Source organism: Sylvia atricapilla, chromosome 11 (genome assembly GCF_009819655.1).
Source record: "Sylvia atricapilla isolate bSylAtr1 chromosome 11, bSylAtr1.pri, whole genome shotgun sequence".
Lineage (NCBI taxonomy): Eukaryota > Metazoa > Chordata > Aves > Passeriformes > Sylviidae > Sylvia > Sylvia atricapilla.
The window spans coordinates 17,765,745-17,788,447 of record NC_089150.1 but is presented as its reverse complement, the minus strand read 5'-3'; the positions used below and the strand labels follow the sequence as shown (position 1 = coordinate 17,788,447).

The window sequence follows — 22,703 nt, the reverse complement described above, 5'->3', positions numbered from 1 at the left end:
AATTTTCATCACAAGTCCTGTCCTTAGGGATTGCAAGAGAAAAACCTTGGCATTGGGATGTTGTAGCTTCCCTTATATTGCTCCGAGCTAGAGGTGTTTGGGAAATATAACTTCTTATTCCAGAGGTAAAACAGGGATTCCAAATGCAGGAATCAGACCTTGAAAAGTTGTTCTGTGTTTATTAACAACGAGTCAACTGCAGTTATTCAACCACTTGACTTGCAAGGTCACGTCCTAGCCGAGTCCTGCTTGCAGAATTAATATTTCTGGAGGATCTCTTCCTGGGAAATGTGTGAGAAGATTTTTTTATGCCATCCCAGAATTCTAAATCTCATTTCCTTCCGTCCCCAGCTGAGAGCTGAGTCGTGCCTGGTACGCTGGCAAAGTGTGATGAGCAAATTCCAAACGTTTTGTTAGAGATCGGCACATCTCTCCTGAAGGGAAGGCATCTGGGGGAGCTCAGATTTTGCAGCCCAACACAGATTTGTAGAAAGAAGATGCGGGTCACTTTGCATTAGGAAATAATTCTTTAATCTGCAGGTCCCACATGACAAAAACATTGCACATTTTGCACTTCTCAATGTGTTGTTACCGACACCAGCCCAAGTTTTAACCTTCTGTCATCCAGTCAGGAATTGGCTCCCAACGCTGACCTTGTGTGGGAACCCCACAGAATGGAGAGTTTAATGCACTGGGGCAACACCAGATTGTAATAAATAAAAACCAACATAAAAGAAATGAAAATTAAAGACTCCACATTGCAACAAAACAAAATATCAATTGACTCAAAAAACCTCAAGCAGCGTTTGATGAGCCAGACCTCATTTGTTCTCTCATTCCAAAGGTGATGGGTTCAAAACAGGAGAAAGAGAAAGTCATAAAGACAGACAGACTGACTGGGTATTCAGCCAGGAAAGCAGGAAATTAAAAATCAGGGATTTTATAATGGGAGGCTTCAAAAAAGACAATTTCTACTAATAAAGTTTCATGCAATCTCAATCTAGAAGCAGGTCTTTGTAAGCATTTAACAATAAGGTTAAAATCAAGATGGCCATATTCTAAAATGACCAGTGGAATGGATCTTCATCAAAACACCTAAAAAAGAGCAATTTCATTCACTTTAATTACTGCAGCCCAGCAGGAATTTGCAGAACAAGGGTTTTTTACACAAGAATGTTTATCCCTGTAATAATAAACAACTATAAACAGCTTCACAGCCACTACTAAACAAAAAAAAATATACAAAAAAGGAAAAATAATCATATAATCATTCCTCTTTAAAATTCTGCAAGTAATAATTATTTGAGGGATTAAGTGAGAGGGTGTGAGCCAAAATTACAGGGCAATATAGTCCATAGCACAAGGAAGGCTGTGCTGGAATAATTGTTACAGTGATCCTCTCTCTAAAAGAAAGAGCTCCTAATATGACCTACAACTATTCCATGAAGAAATATATTTAATGCTATTTAATTCTCTCTGTAGAAACAGCGGGGGAAAAAATCAAATATAAAAATACATTTGTCAGTAATTAGTGATTCTGACATTGCTTTCCATTTTGGTACAAATAGCAATGTCCACAGGGGAAATTCTGGTGAAGGTTGAAACTTTGTTTGTATTCATGCCAGATATAGAAAAAAATAGAGCTACAAAATTCTCCAAATTTAAGTCACCGTTCCAAGACTGCAGAACAGGTGCATGTGGTCTTAACCTTAAAGGGTTATTCTCAGTTTAGGCTCTTTTTCTCGGGGTTTTTCATGGAAAAAAGCTGGACAACCTCAGCTTAGTTCCAGTGCCGAGCTGGAATGTATAATTTGTATGAAATGTATATTTCCAATGTATAAAAATACCTTGAGAAATCTGGTTTAGCAGCCAGCCATGGTACCCCCAGAAATTCTTCCTGGAGGTAACTCAGTCACTTTGACTCTACCAGTTCACTCTTAAGTTCAGACTTCATCAAAAACCAATTTACAGCAATGAAGAACACACAGCACAAATAAGGGATCCCCTTCAGATTATATTGTTTAAATGTCATAACTATTAAAAAAAAAATCAATGCACAACACAAACTCAGTTTGAAAGATGTATGGACTAAATTGGATTAGTGACAGAGGGAACTGTGATCCCAGAGCTCTGAATGAACACTAATAAATGTCATTGGTTAATTCAGAGTAAAAGAAGCAGGGACACAAATTTTTTTTTTTTTTTTTTTTTTTTTCATGATCACATGTTGCAAGACCACATTTAGAATAGGCTATTGTGCCAATGCAAACAGATCATTAGGGATAAATCCAATTAGAAATTAGAATCTGTTAGCTTGATATTAGCAGGGAAGTGGCTGTCCATATGTTGACATTTACTCACTTGGAAAAGTTTAATTAAGTTTGATTTAGAATTCTAACCTTGCTATTAGAGGAAAAAATGGCAGAGGGAACACTGCAGTTCCTGGGATAAAGTTGTCTTATTAAACACGTATGGATCATGGAAAAATATATATAACGTGGGGAAAATCTGCTAGGTTTGGAGCTGCAGTTAAGCCACACGTCAGAGATAAAGCTGCAGCTGGACTCTACAAACAGGAAGAGTGCTCCCATTTCTCATGGAGCAGTCCCTGACAACTTCTGATGCCTTAGGATTTGAGCTTTTATATTTCTCATATATTTGTAATCCTGCAGTTCTTCAGTGTAGAACTCCAAACCCCACACACAGTGTGAGCTGCTGCTTCCCCATTCTGGGCAGACACAACAATTCCTCTCCAGGCCTGGCAATCAAGGACCCCTCCCTGCCTCAGCCCTGAGAGATGGGAACAAAAGTGAGTTGGGAGCAGCAAACTTGGGCTGAATGACTTCATTAGCTGAAGCTGGAATTGGGAGATGAACCCCCAATCTCCAACTGGCCCAAACTGATCAAAGGGTGAAAACCCGTGAGCTGTTGTCCATTTTTGGGTGCAGCCCCTGGGGGCTTTGTGTGCCCAAAATGTACCTGAAGGCCCTTCAATAAACAGAACAGCTTTTTATCCCCTTAATCCTGTCTGCCCTCTGTTTTTAGGGAGCCACAAAAGGGCATCACTTCCAGCACTTCTGAAATGCAGCTGGAAAGGAGCTGAGCATTTCCTCAGCTCTCACTCGGATCCTTGAGAGCCCCAGGAAACACAGAAACCCGGGCAAACAAAGAAATGTTTCCCAAAAAGCAGCTCTCATGGGGGCACTCAGCTTTAAATAGAGCCCTGGAAAACGTTTCACATTGACAGAGAACAACAAATAGCTGATAAATCCGTGCTCAGCTGAGAGCTGTCTGTGTTGTGCTGAACCACAGAGCCTCTTCCCTTTCTGTCTGAAGGACAGGGATGAAAGGAGCAAATCACTGAGGAAGGGTTTTGGGGCAGCATCTGTCTCAGTGGTGCTTGTGCTGCTCCATCCCTCTTTGACTGTGTTCTGATAGAAATTAAATGGGCTTGCTTCCAAAAATATTCTCCTTTTTTTTGTTGTTGTTGTTGTTTTCGATGCTTTAAAACAAGACGTTGGAAGGGAGAGGATTGAACAGCAATGCTACCAAAAATTTACAAAAAAGAAAATTTAAAAAAAGGTTGACTTTGCCTGAAAATCTGGACAGATGTTTCACTGCAGCTTCTGAAACCACAGGTTGAGCAGGGGATGGAGTGCTGATGCCTGACCACACTCACACAAACATTTCTCTTAAAACTTCCCGTGACTGTAGTTGCTTTGGTTGTGTTCTATGCCAGCAGAAGCCTTTCCCAAGGCCTGACACACTTCACACACCCAGAACATTTAGAGAGAAATTGCCAACTTTTCCCACCCTGCAGAGAGAGGTTACTGAGAAAAGGTGACTGATTCCACAGGTCCCTAAAGAGTAATTCAGAGTTTTCAGAGGTTCAGAGCTGGAAAGGCACTGATAAATGAAAATTTGCCACTGAGGATCTTAAATAGAAAAAAATAAACCTGCAATCCAGAAAATTCAATTAATGCCATTGGAGCCAGTCCTGGAGCACCAGGAGAAGGAGAAGGAGAAGGAGAAGGAGAAGGAGAAGGAGAAGGAGAAGGAGAAGGAGAAGGAGAAGGAGAAGGAGAAGGAGAAGGAGACATGGTGAAAGGGGATAGGGAAGATTTGTAGAGCTCAGCCACAAAATCCTCTCATAAACTGCAGTGTTTGTTGCTTTCTTTCCATTTCTCACCTCCATTCTTCTGAATCTGGAAAGCTTTAAAGCGTGAGGAATCAGCTCAGCAAAAGATTAAAATTCTGTCATAATGTCTTCCAGCAGAAGGCATCAAAAAGTTCTCCCAGTTTTAGCGTGTCCCTGTAAAAGCAGTTTGGCAATGCCCATCTCTGTGCTCAGGAAACGTGACCTGGACTGTGTTTTTCAGTTTATTTTCACCCCAAAGGGGGGGATGAAATCCCCCCTGATTGCACATCCAAGCAAACACCTTCAATATGAGCCCCACTGTGGACAGACAGGAGATGGGATTTCTGAGGCGAATTGTTAACTAAAATGTTCACATGGATGTATCCAAAGCTGCAGGAAATGAGGATAATCTCCATGTAGAATGTACATTCTACATTTTCTGCATGTTAATTATCCACACTGAACCGAAACAAGAGGAGCTGCATCTCCTGGAGAGAAAAGGCAGAATCTGTGCAAAACAGAAATAAATTGAAATTACTTGTTTAAATGCTACTTTCCTAACAGGAGAGGTATATGTGGGTGTTTATATATATATATATACATGAAAATATGCATATATGCAAAGTGTCTTCCTGTTCAAAAAGGTATTTCTGGTTTGTTTCTGTGCTTAAACAATTTTTTTTTCCAGGTGATATTTTTTCATTCTAATTCAAGCCTCCCAACAGTAAAGAAGTCTAAGCACTGGCAGACTTTGGGATGTAGCACAATTTGTCTCAACTCCAAGCGTAAAATAATTTAGAAATACTTTACATTTAAAAAGCCACATCATAAAGATTCTGCAGATTTGAATGCTAACTGGTAAATTAAAAATTATTTTTAAATTACAATGAGAGAAGAAAACGTTCAATATTCCTATATTTTATATTATTTTATTTTATTTCATAAGCTATTTACTTTTGACAATAAAAATGCTTTCAGATCTTTTGGATTCCCATTGATTTGAGGGAGTTTTGATTTATGTTTTTTCAAAAACCAGGTGAGTATTTTTCAGATCGTATCTTGGCTCTCTCTGTCAGCTTCAGTGCAATATTTGCATTTCCTGTACTACTGCCATTCTGCTCAAATTTCAAATTCCCATTTGTGAGTAAGTCTCCACAAACAGCTATTCCTTGGTATTTATAATCAGGCTGCCTTCAAGTAGACAAAATATGGCTGTAAATAAAACACCACAACTTGGTCTTTACATCCTTGTAAAACACAAAACGCAGCATTGTGTTTAAACTCTTACAAGAGACACCGTGGTTATGCACCAGAAATTAATGTCCCAGTGCAGGGACACTCCGATTATCCAGGGAATACAAAGAATTCCCATCACTGGAACCTTTTAAAAGTAAATCTGATAAATGTCTCTCAGGGAAGGTAGAAAGATGCTCCACATGACCCCACATCACACAGGACTCCCACCCATTCATCCCACGGAGGAGCCCCCAAACTAAATGCGTCCCTTCTTTTGAAAATAACACAGAAACAAAAGTGTTTCAGGAATTCAGGAGTGTCTCCAGGGAACGATGACCCAAAGGGGCACAATCTTCCCCCCATGAGCTCAACCAATTGGCATTCAAATTTGCAGAATCTTTATGACGTGACTTTTTAGATATGAAGTGTTTCTGGATGAGGATTATTTTACAGTTGGAGTTGAGAAAGTACAAAGTACAGGTGACAATTAGAGTTGGGACACAGAATACACCCCCCAACCTGCCTGTCCTGCTCTCTGCTCCTCGATACTTACACCTCACATTTAAGTACGATTTAGAGCAGGAATTTTAAAAAAGCAAAATCTTACAAGATCTGAATTTCTTTAGCCAAACAGATTGGAGTAGTGTCTCTAGAAGCCATATGCTGCTTCACCTCATCCACGCTTTGGGAGGAAGGAGGTAAAAGGGGGGGTTTCTGGCAGAACAAACTGTTTTTAAGAGGGCAAATATTTCCATTTCTCCTGTTTTTCAGGCTGCCAACTGCTTCGTCCCCTGTGCGCTGACAGACTGTTTGGACTGGTTTAAAAAATCCTTGGGGGATCTCACAGTTTAATTGTTATGATGAATGAGAAAAGAATTGGAGTGTGCGCAGCAACGCTCCTTAAAAGTTGAGTTTTGCTTATTCTGACAACAATCTACACTTTTGAGATTAATCTATTTTTTATGGGGAAAAAAATGCTATTTTCTAATAGCTCTGCTTCTCTTGAGAAAGCTTGTCCCTGGGCAGCACAATAAAACCCTCTGGTGCAGTGACAGCTGGAGCAGTGTGATTTGTTTAGCAGCAAAGACAATGAAGGATTCCTATCAGGACACATCAGCTTTTAAGGCTGTGTGGCCCTTCTACCCTCTGATATCCATGATTTTCCATTGATTTCTTATTGTCCAGTGCCTGGAGAAGGTTATGTAACACTCTCTGTGCAGACTTACAGAATGAGACAAGCTGGAAGATGTTCACCACTTGTTGTTTTCACCATCTGCAGCAAAGTTCTGTGAATATTTTCAGTTCTTGTCGGGGATGATTTGCTTTATACTGACACAGGTCATGAAATAGGGTGCAATTTAGGCTTTGAAACAGTGCAAAATGTTAAAATTAATTAATTTTGGCTCCCTTTCTTTGGAAAAGGCTTCATGTTTTCTCCAGTACGTTTTGTTTAATAGAGAGGACTTGAAGAGATGACAGATTTTCAGTGTCCCAAAAAATTTTACTGGAAGACATTGGCTAAAGTGCACACACACAAATTGTGGAGTCAGTTTTTCATCTTGATAACTTCATAACTGGGAGGGCTGGCAAAAGACTTACAGTTGTTTATTTCTGTGTGCTGCTAGGATTTTAGGAGGGTTGCAAAATAACATTAACATTGGCCTTACAAACTCGATTTTTGTGCTGCCTACGTTTATGCATTTTTAATGCAATCTACGTTATCACATGTAAAACGCTCTAAAAAAAAGATTAAGATGTAAAGCTGCCACAAAAGACTAGAAAATTAACTTTGTTCAGCTGACTCATTTCTGACATTTCGGAGTTTTTCACTCATTAATCGAATTGATTAACTCCATATTAATGAAACTCAGGGTGACAGATTTTTAGAGGCAGGGAGATGCATGCAATGTTTTCCTGTGGAAAATGTCCTGGGATCTGGAATGGCCCCTGCAAGACCCTCAGGATGGAAAAGTCTGGCAAATGATCTAAAAATGAATGTGCTCCATTATGCATGCAGTTGCCCCCCTGAAATAAAATGCTAAGGAAAATGTAGGCTGGGCTGAAAAGGTGAAGATGAGTTTAAAAACTGATAAATGCTGCATTAAAACATGGACTTTCTATTCAATTGCGCCTCGCTAGGAAGTAAATGAACCTAATTCTTCAGAGGATGGAACCAGACCTTCACGTGGCCATTTATCTCAGGTTACTTTTAATTCGGTTTAATCAAATTTGGTTCAAGTTCCTCAGCAATCAGTGCTTTCCCTTTTTCAAACCAACTGTTTACTCCCCTGGGCCATTTCAGCCAAGGGGCACAGGAGAATTCCTCGTTCCAACCAACCCTTGAGCCGCTGCTCGTTCCTGCGCCTAAAACAACACAACCCGCTGGAAAAGCCAAACCCAATAAAACCCCGACTTGGCAGGAGCTGAACACTCTCCCCGGAGGATTTCACAGCTCCCAGGGCCATTTCCCAGAGCAGATGAGGTGGCAGAGCTCCTGCAGAAGCCATCCTGCCGTGCCTGGCTGGTGGCAGGGTGGCCTCCTGCCCTGGCGACACCTGCTCCGCAGCCAACCGCGCTTCGCGGACGCGGGCTTCTATTTCCAGGCTTCCCCCACCTGGCATCTGCTGTGTTTGTACACTCTAAGAACGAGATGACTTCATCACTGAGATGGGGAAAGTTTCTAGAATCCCCAGGAACAAAGCAAAAAACAAAACAAAATAAACCCCCCCCCAAAAAAACTCCCCCAAAACCCCCAAAAACCACAAAAAAACCCCAAAACAAAACCACCCCCCCAAAACCCCCCCCCAAAAAAAAACAAAAAAAAAACAAAAAAAAAAAAAAAAGAAAAAAAAAAAAAAGAAAAAACAAAAAAAACCAAAAAGCAAACAAACAAAAACCAACACCCAACCCCCCCCCAAAAAAAATCCACCAAGACCCATTTCCTGAGACATGACTCTTCTAGGAAGGGGAATAGGAGAAGGATTTTTTTTTTTTTTTTTTTTTTTTTAATCTGGGCAAGAAATGTGAGGAAGAAAAAATGTTCCTGGGAGAGTGGGAAGAAAATTGCTGAGAATTGGCTAGGGAATGAGTGAGAAATCCCAAATATCACCTACCTCAAATTACTGAAATGAGTGCAGTTCTGCCATAGTTATTGGTAAAGAAAGTGAAGAAAATCACAATTTAAAAACTGGGGGGGGGGGAAATAAGAATTGTATCCGATCTGTGGTCAAGCAGTCCTGACATATATGGCAACATAGAAAGGGGTTTTTCCTTTCCTGTTTCACCTTCCCTGGAACCCTGTAATTAATTCCCTTTATCAGCCTAAAGCAGGAAAACCACAAAGTTACCTAAGGAAAGGTGAGAGCTGGAACCACAAAACGACACAGCCAGAATAACAACATTTTGAAGTCGTTTGAGGGAGCAACGGCTCAATTTCATGTTTTTCCAATGGGTTTTAATTTTTTTTTTAGGAATACCCACACTGAGTGCTGGGGCATTGGGAGAGACATCCCATCTTTAGAACAGGACATTGTACTTGAGCCTAGCACACACACTACTGAAGCTGTTCTGCTGCAGCAGAATTCCAGGCTAGGGAATTTGCATGGAGGAGAATTAGACTGTCCAAACTGATGGGAATATATATATATATATATTTAATGTACATCGGTACAAACTGCACAGAAATTCAAGCTACCTAAATACATTTGGCATTTTCACTCCTAACTAAGAAAAAGAGGCTTGTTGCCAGTTGCTCTATATTTTTTTATAACCAGATATTCCTTTTTTTATAGGTATTCCTTCTAATAATAAAATCTTCACTTTTTTTCACTTTCTCCCAAAAATATCCCAACTAACAGCTGTTCAAGTGTTCAGCTTCCTCATTGGGACTTATTTCCAGACCTGCCCAACGAGATGAAATGCCAAAAGACATATTTTGAGCTGCACTCCACAGGCAGGAACCTGGGAGAAGATGGGAACAGCTCAGCACTTACAACCCCATGCAAGAGATCTGGACAAGGAGATGGGAAAGTTGTTTATTTGGTTTTGGGGTTTTTCTGACTGATTTTTAGAGAGGTTTTTAATCTAAAAACCCCTTGGCTGCCTTGGCTTCTGTAGGGAGGACCTTTCCTGCTGCCCTGCTGCCTGGTGACTCTGGCACTGCCTTTGCTGGCTGTTTGGGCCCTGCTGTCCATCCCATCCGTGCAGGGATTTGACATTCCCACAACAGTTGTGCCATGACTCTGAGAGAGCGTGGCCTCCACGGGGAGGCTCAGCACAGAAACAGGAGCTGTGTGTGGAGCACCTGCACCTTCTCTCCAGTTTCTGGATGTCTTTTCTGGTATAAATTTCCAGCTTAAGTCCTCACTGAGGAATGTGGCGCATCATAAAAATGATAAGAAAACACCTGAGTGGTGAACCCCATGAAATAAAGTCTCTTTCAGGTGATGAGAGGCCAGCAGGAGCTCCAGCTCCAGCCCTGAGGAGCAGCGGCACCATAAAACCACCAACAGCTCAATGCAAGTGTCTTGGGAGGCCCAAATTTCAGGCGACCATATCCTGAAATTCCTGTAATTTTTCAACTTGTTTCATGAGTAAGGGGAAGGGTAACCCAGCTGAGCAGCATTGGGCAGTGTAACTGATCATTTGACTTTGTTTTCAACACAGACTTTTGCCTTGGGAATATAAACAGAAGCTGCCCAAAACAAAAAGACTTTTTCCCTTTTTATTCCACCTTTAAGCTGCAAAAAGCTGTACACTGGAAAAATAGACATCCTGCCTGGAGCTTCCTGGCAAACACTGGGATGTTCAGACATCTCACCTCAGGCTGCCTTCTCCCCCCTCTGCAATCCACAGAAGGAAAGAGAACTCAAGGAGGAACAGTTAAAAGGTCTGTTACACTCCTGTGAACAGCAGATGATTGTCAAGGCTCGACATCAGCAGTTTTTGCAAGGGGATAATAAGATCCACATGTGATGCAGGGGCTGAAGATAGAAACAAGGAGGAGGACTGGTGAGGGCTCAGAAATCGCTGCTGGAGGTGTTTGCAGAAGGCACTGGGGATTTTTGACCAGGTAACATGGATAGAGATGGGGAAGGCACCAAAGCAGCAGAATCCTGCTGGAGGAGCAGGGGGAAAGCAGCTCCAGAAAGGGACAGAGCTGCAAAGTGCCATTAGGGCATTTCTGCCAGAAGTGACTGCTCTGAGGGAAAAGAGTGAGGAAAACACCAAAGCAAACCAGCCAAACAAACAAAAAGCCTGAAAAAGCCACAAACAACAAAATAAAACAACAAAAACCCAACAACCAACCAGGTAGAGGAGGAGATCCCTGTATTTATACAGCCATAATAACACAGCCAGAAGCCCTGCCATTCCCTTGCTGGATTTCTGATCCAAGCACTCTTCCTAAAGTCTGTCCTGTCTCCTCAAGCAGTGTAATGGTTTGAGTCCATTGCTTGCTCTCATGAAGGAGCTCTTTCTACTCACACAGTGTCTTTAAAACAGCACAGGGCACTTCTTCACAAACTGTAAATAAAAATCATTTCGTTGTATGCTGATATACAAAGACAAACATTTCAATTTTAGTGCTGGACTACCTCTAATCTACATTACAAAAAATTTAAAATGAAGCCGGGATCTCAGACGTTCATCAAACCCTCTGATATATCACAGAGCCTCACTCTGCAGGGCCAGGGAACACTGTAATCCACAAACCCCGGGCACAGAAGGGGTTTTTTTCTGAGGAACAAAGTATTTTTACCTTGCCCCAGCCGCATTTTTGCACTTTTTTGAAAGGATAGAGAAAACTGATTTCGTGTGGCTCGGTAATGAGAGCAGTAATTGCCAACGGGGCTGACAATAATTTATGCAGAAGTGCTCAATTGCTTCTAATGGCCCGTCAGATGGTGAAAGGGAATGCAAAGCAGAACATCAAAACAGCTCCTGAGAACGACATTCTCGAAACCACCACTCATGCCAAGGAGCACGAAAAGAAAGAACTGGAGTGGTTTCTGGAGAAGTAACAAAACTGCATTCTCCAGGGATTCCTCTGGATCAGATTCCCTGATTGCACCAGAAATCAAAATCATGTTCTCCAAGCCTCACCCAGATCTGAAATGAAGACGTGAACACTCACATCACTGAGGGTCCACCCCAGCAAAAGGCTCCTGGGCAGTTCATGAGCTCTAATATTTGTAGGAAATGTGGATTTTATCCCGCGTTTCTCCTTCAAAAGCCTTGGGAGAAACATATTTTGCACTTCAACGGCAGAAAGCATTTAAATGCTAATTCTATTACAGCATCAAAATTATCAAAAGAGTGGGCTTCAAGAGTCAAGAAAAGAAAGAGTTATAGGAATTTTTAAAAACAGAAATTAATTCAATTTATTATATTAACCAGTAATGCCATTGGTAGATAAAAGTTTAGAGTATGTGAGACCAGATATAAATATATTAAATAAAGGCAGATAAATGCTTGATTAGATACTCAAGTGGTGTTGCCCTGACGTGGTGTCCCCAAAGTCTCTTGTTTCCATATTATCCTTTAATCCTCCAAAGCAAGGCTGTCACTTCTGGGGGGTGACAACCTTTCAAGTGATTCCAAGCAAGAAGTCGATGAGTTTGGAATATTGGCAGTGATGACTGAAAAAATCAGCCTGGAAAGAACAGTCTTGTTAACCCATTTTCAAAATGAAAATGCATTTCACTTGGAAAAACAGAAGAAAAAATTTGAATTTAAAAGAGGAGGTGAAAGGATAGAGAACAACACGTGCCAGCTCTCCTTTCTAACACCTGGCTGTACTTTTAGAAGTAAATGTATTATTTTCGCAGGAAGAAAAACAACATAAAAGTTGAAAACAGGTGTATATTTCAATGAAATTTTCATTCTGAGGAGAGTCAGGAAACGAAAATACTGGAGATTAACCCATTAAAATCAATTTCAAGTGTGATTACTCCCCACTTCACCAAGGCAAAATCAAGCTTAATATGTCAATTTTCCAGTGTTTGGGACTCTTTAAAAAGGTCATCTACCAATAAACTAAAGGTATCCTCAGCAGCAATTTATGATATACTAATCTTAAAACTAAAAGGAATTATTTTTACAACTGCTCAAAGAGAGACTTCCAAAAAAAAATGTGGAAGACATTTACAATGCGTTCCAAAAAACTGATTACAAGATATTCATTAATTTGATTTTTCTTCTTCAGGGCAAACCCTTCAAGGAAAACTATTCTTGAAGCAGAGAAAACAGTGACTATTGAATAAAGTGCTGTGTTGTGGGAAAACACAAACACATTTTCCCAGGCTGTGCTGCTGAGCTTTCCAGACTCTCTCACAATCTCAGCTGGCTCCTGTCTTCCCAGGGGAAAAGAAACATTTCAAATGAAGGATCAAAATAATAAGAATAACAATTTAAAAAAGAAAGAAACAAGGCACCACATCTCCCCTCTTCCTAAAACCTGGAGGAATTATGCTTTCAATATTCCTTTCCCCCTAAATGAAATAAAAGAGGGCACTCTGCACATTTAGTCTAAGCTAAAACCTAATTTTGTAAAGAATCTCTCATGGTTTATAATGTCCCCAAGGTATCCCACCAGTTATAGGAGGAAATTCCAATAAATAACATTTTCTTCAGTTAAAAAAAAAAAAAAAAAAAGGAAATTACTCCTTTATCTTTTTATGCCTAGATCGAGCACCTGCTGAATCAATAGCCAGGTATTCAAAATTCTGTGAGGCAGCAATGAAAAATTCCCAATTATTTATAAAGGAATTCAAGAATCCCATGGATGACCCAGTGGCTGTGCCTGGCTGTGCTGCTGAATGGGAAGGGAAGGAGGAAGGGGCTGCAAGGAAAGCAGCCAGAGGAAACTGCAGCAAATGTAAAAAGTATTTCAGGGCTATATTTAGAGGAAGACATTCTTCCTACATTTGCCAAGCTGCTCACGTCATTTCACACAGCATGTTTGATCCAGCTTTAGAAGTCTGGGAGGGAGCAGGAGCGGGGAGGGGAGGGAGGAAAAAAATCTGGATCAGCTGCCAGAAATGGAAATCTTGCATTTATGGAGAGGAACAAATATTTTAAGCATGTGAATTCAAGAGTGCTTTCCAAAGAGGGGAGGGGAGAGGGAAAAGGGGAAAAAGCAGGGGGGAAAGGCAGGGTGGTAAAACTTCCTGCACCCAGGATGGCTCTGCAGAATATGGAGAATATTTATAAGTAACCAGACTTTGCTCCAATAGTCCCTTTAGAACCAGGTTCACGAGCCTGAGCTGCACCACTAAAAATACTAAAATGTGTGAATCTCGCTGAGTTCAAGCCTTCATCTGGTGTAAACTGGAGACTTGTCCGTGTTCCTGCACTGGGATCCAGCAGTTACATAAGCAATTACATATTTCTCATCCATAATATGTGATAAACAACCACAAAGGATGAATCAAACGCGCTCAAAATGCAGGCTCAAAGGTAAAAATCGTATCATAACCACTCCAGTTTCACAAGAATGTTATGATTTTCCTTTAACTCCCACGTTATGAGGTTCAGGATTTGCATAAAGAAACGTCAGGATGAAAAGAAAAATATGTCACGACCAGATGTAATGGGATCAGGAGCAAACGACATGGAAATTTCCTGTTAGTGACCTTTCTGGAGGGTGATGATGGAATTAATTTGAGATTTAGGACATGCTTTGCTTAAACTGAGATGACTTCTGTGAAAAGTTTTTTACCTTCATTCCCTTCTCCAGGTGGCTGATAAAATGAAAGCCCCAAAGATATGATGGCTGCAATTTCCAAGATTATAAGAGTCACGTCCTGCAACGCTTCCCAAACTAGCTGTATGAATGTTTTTGGCTTCTTTGGAGGTATAAAATTTTTTCCAAAAATAAGCTTTCTTTTTTCTAGGTCTGCAGCAGTGCCGGCTAATCCTGTAAAGAAAATAAAATGAAATAAAATCAGGTCAAATTGCCGTGAAATAAGAAAATGCATTCCTATAATTTGCTTCTCCAAGAAAAATTCCAAGCTGCAGCACCTATGGCATATTAACAAACATAAATATGACACTTCAGCTGGCCTTTCACAAGAGGATTTGCCCTGATATCCTGAACAGAATTCTCACGAGCTCCATTTAGTACTAAAACCTGCCAGGTTTAATCATTAGAAGTCTTTGAATTCAGAGGTTTATATTAATAAGACCTATGCATGTACATACACACAAGCAATGACTTCTGAAAATAGATCCTAAAGCACAAAGAAATTATTTTGGGGGATGAAGCTGGAACAGCTGATGGAAGCTTTTGGTAATACCTGTAGCAGATCACACAAATCTTTGTTCTGAATGTGAAGGATAAATCAATAAAGCCTCTCTTGGGCTACTTCAAAGCAACCTCTGGCTGCAAACGGACTTTAGCACATTCCTGGAATGAGCTGCATCACATTTTTGTCACGGGAAAAAGGAGAAGCGACAAATTAAACATGCAAAGGAAGGCAAAAGGAAACAATATGGCTCCATGTATTTTACATGATACTTCAGTTTAAGAGCATTTCAGTTTAAGGCCACAGGATAACAATGGGTGTGGTTGTGCTGAACAATCCACTGGAGCGCTTTTTTCTCTCCTTTTCAATTATAATAAAGGATGCACATCTGGTGCTTTTCCAAAAACACAGAAGAAAACCATAACAAAACAGACTGGCAAGCATCAGGGTAAAATAACTGAGCACAAATATCCCTCTGGGCAGCATAAAAAACTGCAAGGAGTGTTCCATCTTCCTACCAAACAATACCTAATATCACGGAATTGGTTAGATTGGAAAAGCCCTTTAGGATTATCAAGCCCAACTGTTCCCAATCCCACCACCAAGCCCTGTCCTCAAGTGCCACATCCCCACATCTTTTAAATCCCTCCAGGAGTGGTGACTCCACCACTTCCCTGTTCCAACTCTGGTGAACCCTTTCCACAGAGAAATGTTTCCTAATATTCAATTTACACCTCCCTTGGTGCACCTGGAGCCTGTAACCTCTTGTCTTATTTAGAGAAGAGACCGACCCAGCTGCAACATTTACCATTTATTTATGGTCATTTATGATTATTTATGATTATTTACGGCTCTTTATGTCTATTTGTGGCTATTTATGGCTATCCATCTTTACATGACACCAGGAAAACACCAGAGCTGACCTGGAGGAAGGGAAAGGTGTCTGTGAGGATTCCTGGGCTCGGGCGGTTCAGGGCATATCCCTTCCTCCCCAAAAGCCTGTGGGATACTGTGGGAAATACTAAAGGTGAGAAAGCTTTTAGAAATCCCTGAAAACAGGCCCCAGAAACAGAAAGAGCAGAAGAATTTAGAATCAGCTGCAACTGCAAAGCTTGAAAGCAGGAAAAAAGTTACAATAGTATAGTAAGTAAGGGCATGAAATAATAGTTTGAGTTTTAGTTTGGTTTGGATAGATTTTAGGATTGTAGAAAAATAGGTTTAGTAAGATAGAAAGTTTTAAGCTTAATACTGGAGTATTGTGTGTTGTTAATAGAAAGCATGCAAGCCAGCACTGCTAGAAGCAGGTGTCCATGTGCCTTTAGCGACTGGTACAACAATTGTCTGTGAGCTTCAGCAATATGCTGTAGGCTGGAAAACTTTTAAAACGCCCTGTAACAAAGAGATCTGTGCCTGCTGCTGGCAGGTATGAGCTGTGACCAGCTTTCAATTGTCTCAAAACCTTTTATGAGGCTGATGCTGCAATAAAAGCTTGAGGAATATCTGGCAGTAGTCCTGTTCATGCCCAGACCTCCAACACAGGATAGCGAAGGGATGGGAAGCCCTGCAAACATTCCCTTGCAGCAGTGAGGGAATGCCAAGAGTCCCCACTCTGTGCTGGGTTCCCCAGCAGCCCCTCAGTCCCTTTTGGGATGAAAGTGATGCTTTCCTGGCCAGATCAGTCCTGCCCCACTGCAGGCAGGTCCTGACTCACCTTTCCCTTCAGGTGTCCCCTTACAGCTGCTGGCTCTTGGTTAACTCATCAAACTTTCATTTCCCCTTCAGCTGCTGAGAAACATGAGCCCCTCCCGCAGATCAGAGTTATTATTACCTCACCTCGTTTAATTTGCAGGGCCTCGTGCTCAGTGACACTGGGACACCCAGCTTCCAGCCAGCAGCAAGTGTCTGCATCCTCCTCCAGCATCCAAACTCCTCTGAGAGCTCTCAGGCAGCTTGCAAGGCAGGGAAAATCTTTTTCCCCCGTACCACAGGACTTGCTGCCTTGTTGTGACCCCACAGAGGTCCCAGGAGTTTGGGCAGTGCAGGTGAGGGATCAGACTGGCACTGCCAGGAACCAGCCTCCAGCACAGACCCAGCCAGGGCACTCTGAGCAGCACCAGAGGGCTGCCAAAAGGAAGGATCTACACTAAAATGTCAGAGGATCATTTGGGATGGAAAAGACCTCTAAGATCATTGAACCCAACTTTTAACCCACGCTGTCAAGTCCACCACATGCCCAGGCACCACACCTGCAGGTTTTTGAATTATTCCAGGGATGGGGACACCATGCTCCTCTGGGGAGCCTCTTCAAGTGCTTCACAACCCTTTCATGGAGAATTTTTTCATAATATTCCATCTAAACCTCCCTGGAACACCCTGGGGCCATTGTGGACCTTGTTCCATGGGAGCAGAGCCTGACTCCCCCTGGCTGTCCCCTCCTGTCAGGGAGCTGTGCAGAGGCAGAAGTTTCCCCTGAGCCTCCTTTTCTCCAGGCTGAGCCCCTTTCCCAGCTCCTCCTCACGGGACTTGTACAAAAGGCACCCACAATCTGCATCAGGCCCCCAGAAACTCTACCTCACACATGAAGGGGAAATTCCATGGGCACCACCGGGATGGAAATTTTTTATCTGCTGCAGCTTTGAGCAACAACACCAAACTTTGGAACAAAAAACTGCAAGAAGGAAGGAGCAGACACCTGAACAATGCCGTTTTCCAGCACAGAACAGTTCTGCTCAGTGGTGAGGCAGCTCCAACAGGGACAGCACAGGGAAGAGCTGCGGGGATTTTCAATAATCCCAATCCCTTTTGCCAGGATGTGCTGGATTCCTGAGTTTGGAATGATGGCCTGTACCTCACTGCCAGGAGGACACACAAAGGACAGCCCCTATGTTCATGATGGGTGTAAAACCCACCTGAGGAGCCTCCAAAGCCAAGGATAGAATGGAACTCCCAGAGCTGCTTTTCCTTTAATATAAAATTTATCCAATTTTAACACCATAAGGCTGAGGAACAGACTGTCTAAAGTATCCATGATCATCCTTGTTTTCCTGACTATAATTCAAGAATTCAGACATCAGTCATTCAGACCCTTCCATTTTCGTTGATAATTTTTTCCTTAAGAACCATAGACAAGAGTATGATTATGCAGATGATTTTATTATTTTCTCTGAGTCTTGGTGAAATTACTCCCACATTCAGTCTCATCTCAAAAGCAGAGTATATTAATCCTTAATAATTAAATTTATTTACTTGTAAATCATTTAGAAATCCTGGAAAATTACATCCAGTGTTTAGTTCAAACCAAAAGGTTTCCTTTCTCCAGTGACCCAGCCTTATCACTCAGAATCCTGTCCAGCAAAATCTTGGGGCTGTTTTTTGGGTTTTTTTTAACTCCCACTGAATGCCAGAAATGAACAAAGTCTTCAAATGAGGGAGACAAAAAGAAAGGAAAGCAGACAGTGGACAAAGGTGATGAAATCAGATTTTAAGAATTATCTAGAGATTGATGCCTTGGACAGGCTGACCTGAAACAGAAACTGCACAGAGCTGGAGAATAAAGTAGCTATTTATTGAAAGGCCTCCAGGATCCACCTTGGGCAGGACAAGAGCCTGGCCAGGGCTACACCCAAGGTGGACTAAAAATGGTCACAAAATGGACAAACGGTCACGAGGTCTCACATTTTTATAAGCTTTGGTCCATTTGCATCTTGGGGTTTAATTGTCCAATTCCAGCTCCAGGCTGTGAGGTCCCATCCTTCTTGTCCCTCCCTCCAGCCCACCCTTGTTTGTGCTTTTGGGCCTGAAATTGTCCTTGGTGTGCAGCAGAGAAAGGATTTGTTTTGTGTCCCTGCTGTGTGCAGAGCTGAGTGACACTGACTGTGAGCTCAGAGCTGCACCCCTGGGCACCACAGAACCTGAAACACATGGAAGATAAAACTCAAGGCATCAAGATAAGGTCAGCCAGGGCAGGCAAAGTGCATGGAAGTGACAAAGATGTGGCCAAGTGACAAAGATGTGGGGAAATGGGGCTGAGCCTCTGAGGTAAGGCAAGAGCTTTGCTCTGCAGAAGTCCCATAAATCCTCAGAATGCGTAAGAAGACACAAGAGGGATGCTCCTTAACTTCCCCAAGTCAGCTGTCCTACCCAGAAAGGTTATTTGAGTTATTCCTGGGGGGGCTCTGAGCGAGGCAGGGCTTGGCCAGGCCTGAGGTGGCTCGTGATGCCCAGATGGCAGAGCCAGCCATGAGCACAGCCAGGGCAGCACAGGACATCTGCCCCCACCAGCACCTGAGCCCTTCCTGCTGCTCCACTCTGCATGCTGGGCTTTTATCACGTTAAACACAATGACTTCATCTCCTGGATATTATTGTTTTATTTCTCCCCCGAGCCCTGTGACAACAGTGAAGGAGCATTGCGGATGAAGGCAATTTAAAACATCATTTCTGTGTGAGGATATGAAACATCCGAGGACGTGGAGAAGAACTAATGGGGACTAAAAAAACATGAATGGAAATAGAAGCTCAGTAGGACTTCAGCAGCAGCCTCCCATCCTCTGTTCTGTGTGGCAATAAAAGTCACAGACTGGCTGGGTTTAGGTTCATTTCTGCACACGAGCATGAATATTTTATTGAAGTGCTTTTCTAGGTCAAAGCTGTGCAGTACAACTTTGCTTGACCTGAGTGTTGGGAACAGATGTGCAGATTTGGGTTAAATTTAAATACAAATATTGCACACAGGTTCAGGAAATACTGTGAAAATTTACTGATGCTTCCAGCACTGGGGTAATTTCTTAAGGTTTCATTTTCTAAATTTTCACCAACATTTATGGGAGAATGAAAGTGATTGCATAGAAAATTGCATTTTCTACTATGTCGTACAGTATATTAAATTCATTTATGATTAAATCTGGCATTGTTGCCTTTTTGGAAGGAGAAAAAGAATGCTAAACTGGAGAAATGCCTCTTAATGAATTTTCTCTGTTCCTTATCTACATCTGCCAGTTCCTGCACGCTGAATATAAAGCCATTTTTTCAATTAATGCCTGGAAAATTGTATTTCTCTGACAGTGATCTCCACTGCAACCAAATGGAGCATGAGAAACACGGAATGATTCGGATGCTGCAAAAATAGCAAAAGCACAGCACTGCTAACACAACAACAACAACAAAAAAAACACCCTAAAACTTTTGAGAGAATGTTTGAAATTGGCTCAAATTAGGAGGTGAAGAATGAAGAATTTACATTTGCATTAACTGAACAAATAAAGCAGTCATTGCCTATTAAATTCCTTCTGTGCTTTTTCTGATGCAGCCAGAAAAGGAGATAAAAACTTCAAGTAGCAACACCTGTAAATGATGGTATTTTAAAAATCAAATATGAGATTTGTCCAGCACAGAAAGAAAAGGCTTCCAGGGATGCTGTGGAAATGACGGGAAAGAGGAAAAGCAACTGTTTTGGTTAGAGACCATTAAAAATTTGGTATGACACACCTGAGTTCTTCCTGTGAGAACCTAGACCTGGGTTTGATCTCTGAAAGCAAAATCCCCTGGCCTCAAACTCTCTTCTCCCACCATCACAGAAATTAAAAAACATAACACCCCAAAGAATCACCTGGACAGTTATTTCATTTTCTTTGCCTGGTTTCCCCAATTCCATGTACTCTTTATTGAGCTTCCTGTCATTCCTGCTGCTCCAGAACAATTGAGGAGCCCCTGCCCCAGGCTCGTGGAGCTCTTGCAGACTCTCAAATCTTCCTGATGAAAATGAATTAGAAATATCAGCCCAGTGTCTGCTGGGATAACAAAGACAATCCAAGTCCCAAACAATATTTTTAGTGGGATTTGACTCTCCACCTTTGGAAGCAGAGTTTTGCTCTACTTTTCCCTCTCCAACAGGCAAGAAATTGCTGGGCTTTTTTTTTCCCCTCCCATTTCCTCAGCAGCAATCTAAGCAGCATCATCTCTGCAACAGTGACTGAAAGAGCTGGAAATGGCACATTTTCAATTCAAATGAAGAGCTTGGGACCAACAGGTTCAGTTCCTGAGGTCTGCCTTAGGAAACTGCCCCTTACTGGAGAAGGCAAGGGGACACTCCCAGTGAGCTGTGAGCACTGTTATGGTCTGGGTCACACGCTGAGGGAGGTCGGTGTGTCCCTGAGGTAAAATGATGTCATCATTGTGATGTCACCCAGCATCAGCCTCCCTTAGGTCAGGAATTCTTCTTCTTAATCTAAGGAAAACAAACACACCTGGAATACCACAAAAGCTCAGGCTGCTTCAAACTGACACAAGAGGATTTGGTTTCCAAGTCAAACACACCCCAAAGATGGGAAACACAAAGTGGAAACATTCACCTGGGGAAGGGAAGTCTCTGTGACCTCCCAGTTTTAGCCAGGTTTTCCATGCAGTGCATTGAAATTCTGCTCAAGTCATATTAAAATAAAGTCAGCTGAGAGAATGCTGTCCATCACTAAGAGAAAGTTTAATGAGAACATCTTCTAATTCCAGCAATGTGAATTGGAATTTCACCACTGAATGAACCTCAACAAATAATAATTTCCTTCTAATCTCAGGACTACAAAGCCGTCTCTAAGTGTAATGAATCTCATTACCCTTTTTCATTAATATCACTTGAATACTTTTTGTATATAAAGGTTAAGAAATATACCCAAAATTTAAAAGCCTTTGGCATTACAGCCATCTAAGCACACGTCCTATAAGCTTTATGCTGCTGCTGGGACTATTCCTGTGAGCAGAACCTTGCAGGACTCTGACCCTCTTGGACTCAAACACTTTTCAGCCAGATCCAGACAGCCAGCATAAAGGAAAGAGGCCATAGAATCAGAAAATTTATTATCTCCCTCTCCACTTCCTCATTAATCATCCTCCCTCTTCATATCTGACAGCAACAAGTGACCCACCACCCTGTCCTGCCCTCAGCATCCCAAATCCAACCACCTGACCACAAAAACCCTCCTAGAAACCTTCTTCCGACAGGGTGCAACCAAAGCCATCCCTCAAATCACACACAGTGTGCAAAAACCTCGCTAATTCTGTGACCTTTCCAAAAACAAAGGAACTGAAGAGCTTAACAACTCTTCTTACGGGCTAATTGTCTAATGCAAATGTTAGAAACAGACACAGAACAACTGGCACCTCTGCCATGAATTCCCACCTCTCAATCGGTAGAAATTCTAGAAAACTTTATCTGAATTTGATGAGGCTGAGGGGTTCCTGCCCCTGAGGCTGGGGGCAGCTCAGGGGAGTGAACCCAGAGCACCTGAGGTTGCTGATTTACATTTACACCAGGCACCAGGTTTGGGACTGCCCAGAAACACTGAATGCTCCATGACATCTCTAATTCCCTTCCCCAACCGGCCACTTGGGGTTTTATTTCTTCCATCGTCTTTTAATTCCTTTTTCAAGTAGAATTGCCCTGAAATGAAGCCACTGAGCAGGAACAAACAGTTTACATAAGATGAGCAATAACAGCAGCACCAGAAACGGTTCTTGATAGTGGCAGAAAACAGCCCCCAAAACAGGCACTCATGTGAAAGACGTGCCACGATTTCATAATAATCTAATGACTGGACTTATGTTCAGCACATGAACATCAGCTGGGCTGGGGCAGCAGATGAGACATCAAATTTTAAAGGTGAGACAAGCACTGTAGCAGATGACTAATGGTTTTCTGACCTAAACAGAGAGCAAGGATTTTTCTGCAAAGGCTGATAAAGCATTCAGTGAGAGCTCGAGGTCTGGGATGAAGAAAGAGGAATCAGGATTTTTTTATTTACAAATGTTCTGCTGTCAAAATTCTGCTGCTGAGAGGGAGGAGAATTATCCCATCAGAAATCATTCCTTCAGCCCTGACTCCCTCTGATAATCATGAAATCATCCACGTGTGTCTCACCTTGGTAGCCCAGGCTCTTGGAAATATTTTTTTTTTGTTGTTCTATCGTGATATAACATCAAGTACAATAAAGCCATTGTACTTGATTCAGGGCAAGGATTGGAATAAATATTAATAATCTAGAATAAATACTAATAATGTAGAATAAATACCCATTGTCCCAGCCATCACCAACT

At 41.9% G+C, this 22,703-nt stretch overlaps 1 protein-coding gene across 13 annotated transcripts in view; it reads right to left on the bottom strand.

The window, feature by feature from the left end:
* ATP2B2 (ATPase plasma membrane Ca2+ transporting 2) overlaps positions 1-22,703 on the bottom strand; it is a 393,079-nt gene that overhangs the window by 95,020 nt on the left and 275,356 nt on the right. For all 13 annotated transcript variants that reach the window (XM_066326916.1, XM_066326920.1, XM_066326923.1 and 10 more), the window contains one exon: positions 14,094-14,291. In XM_066326916.1, the coding sequence (XP_066183013.1) occupies positions 14,094-14,291 (198 nt within the window). The remainder of the gene's footprint in view (positions 1-14,093; positions 14,292-22,703) is intronic.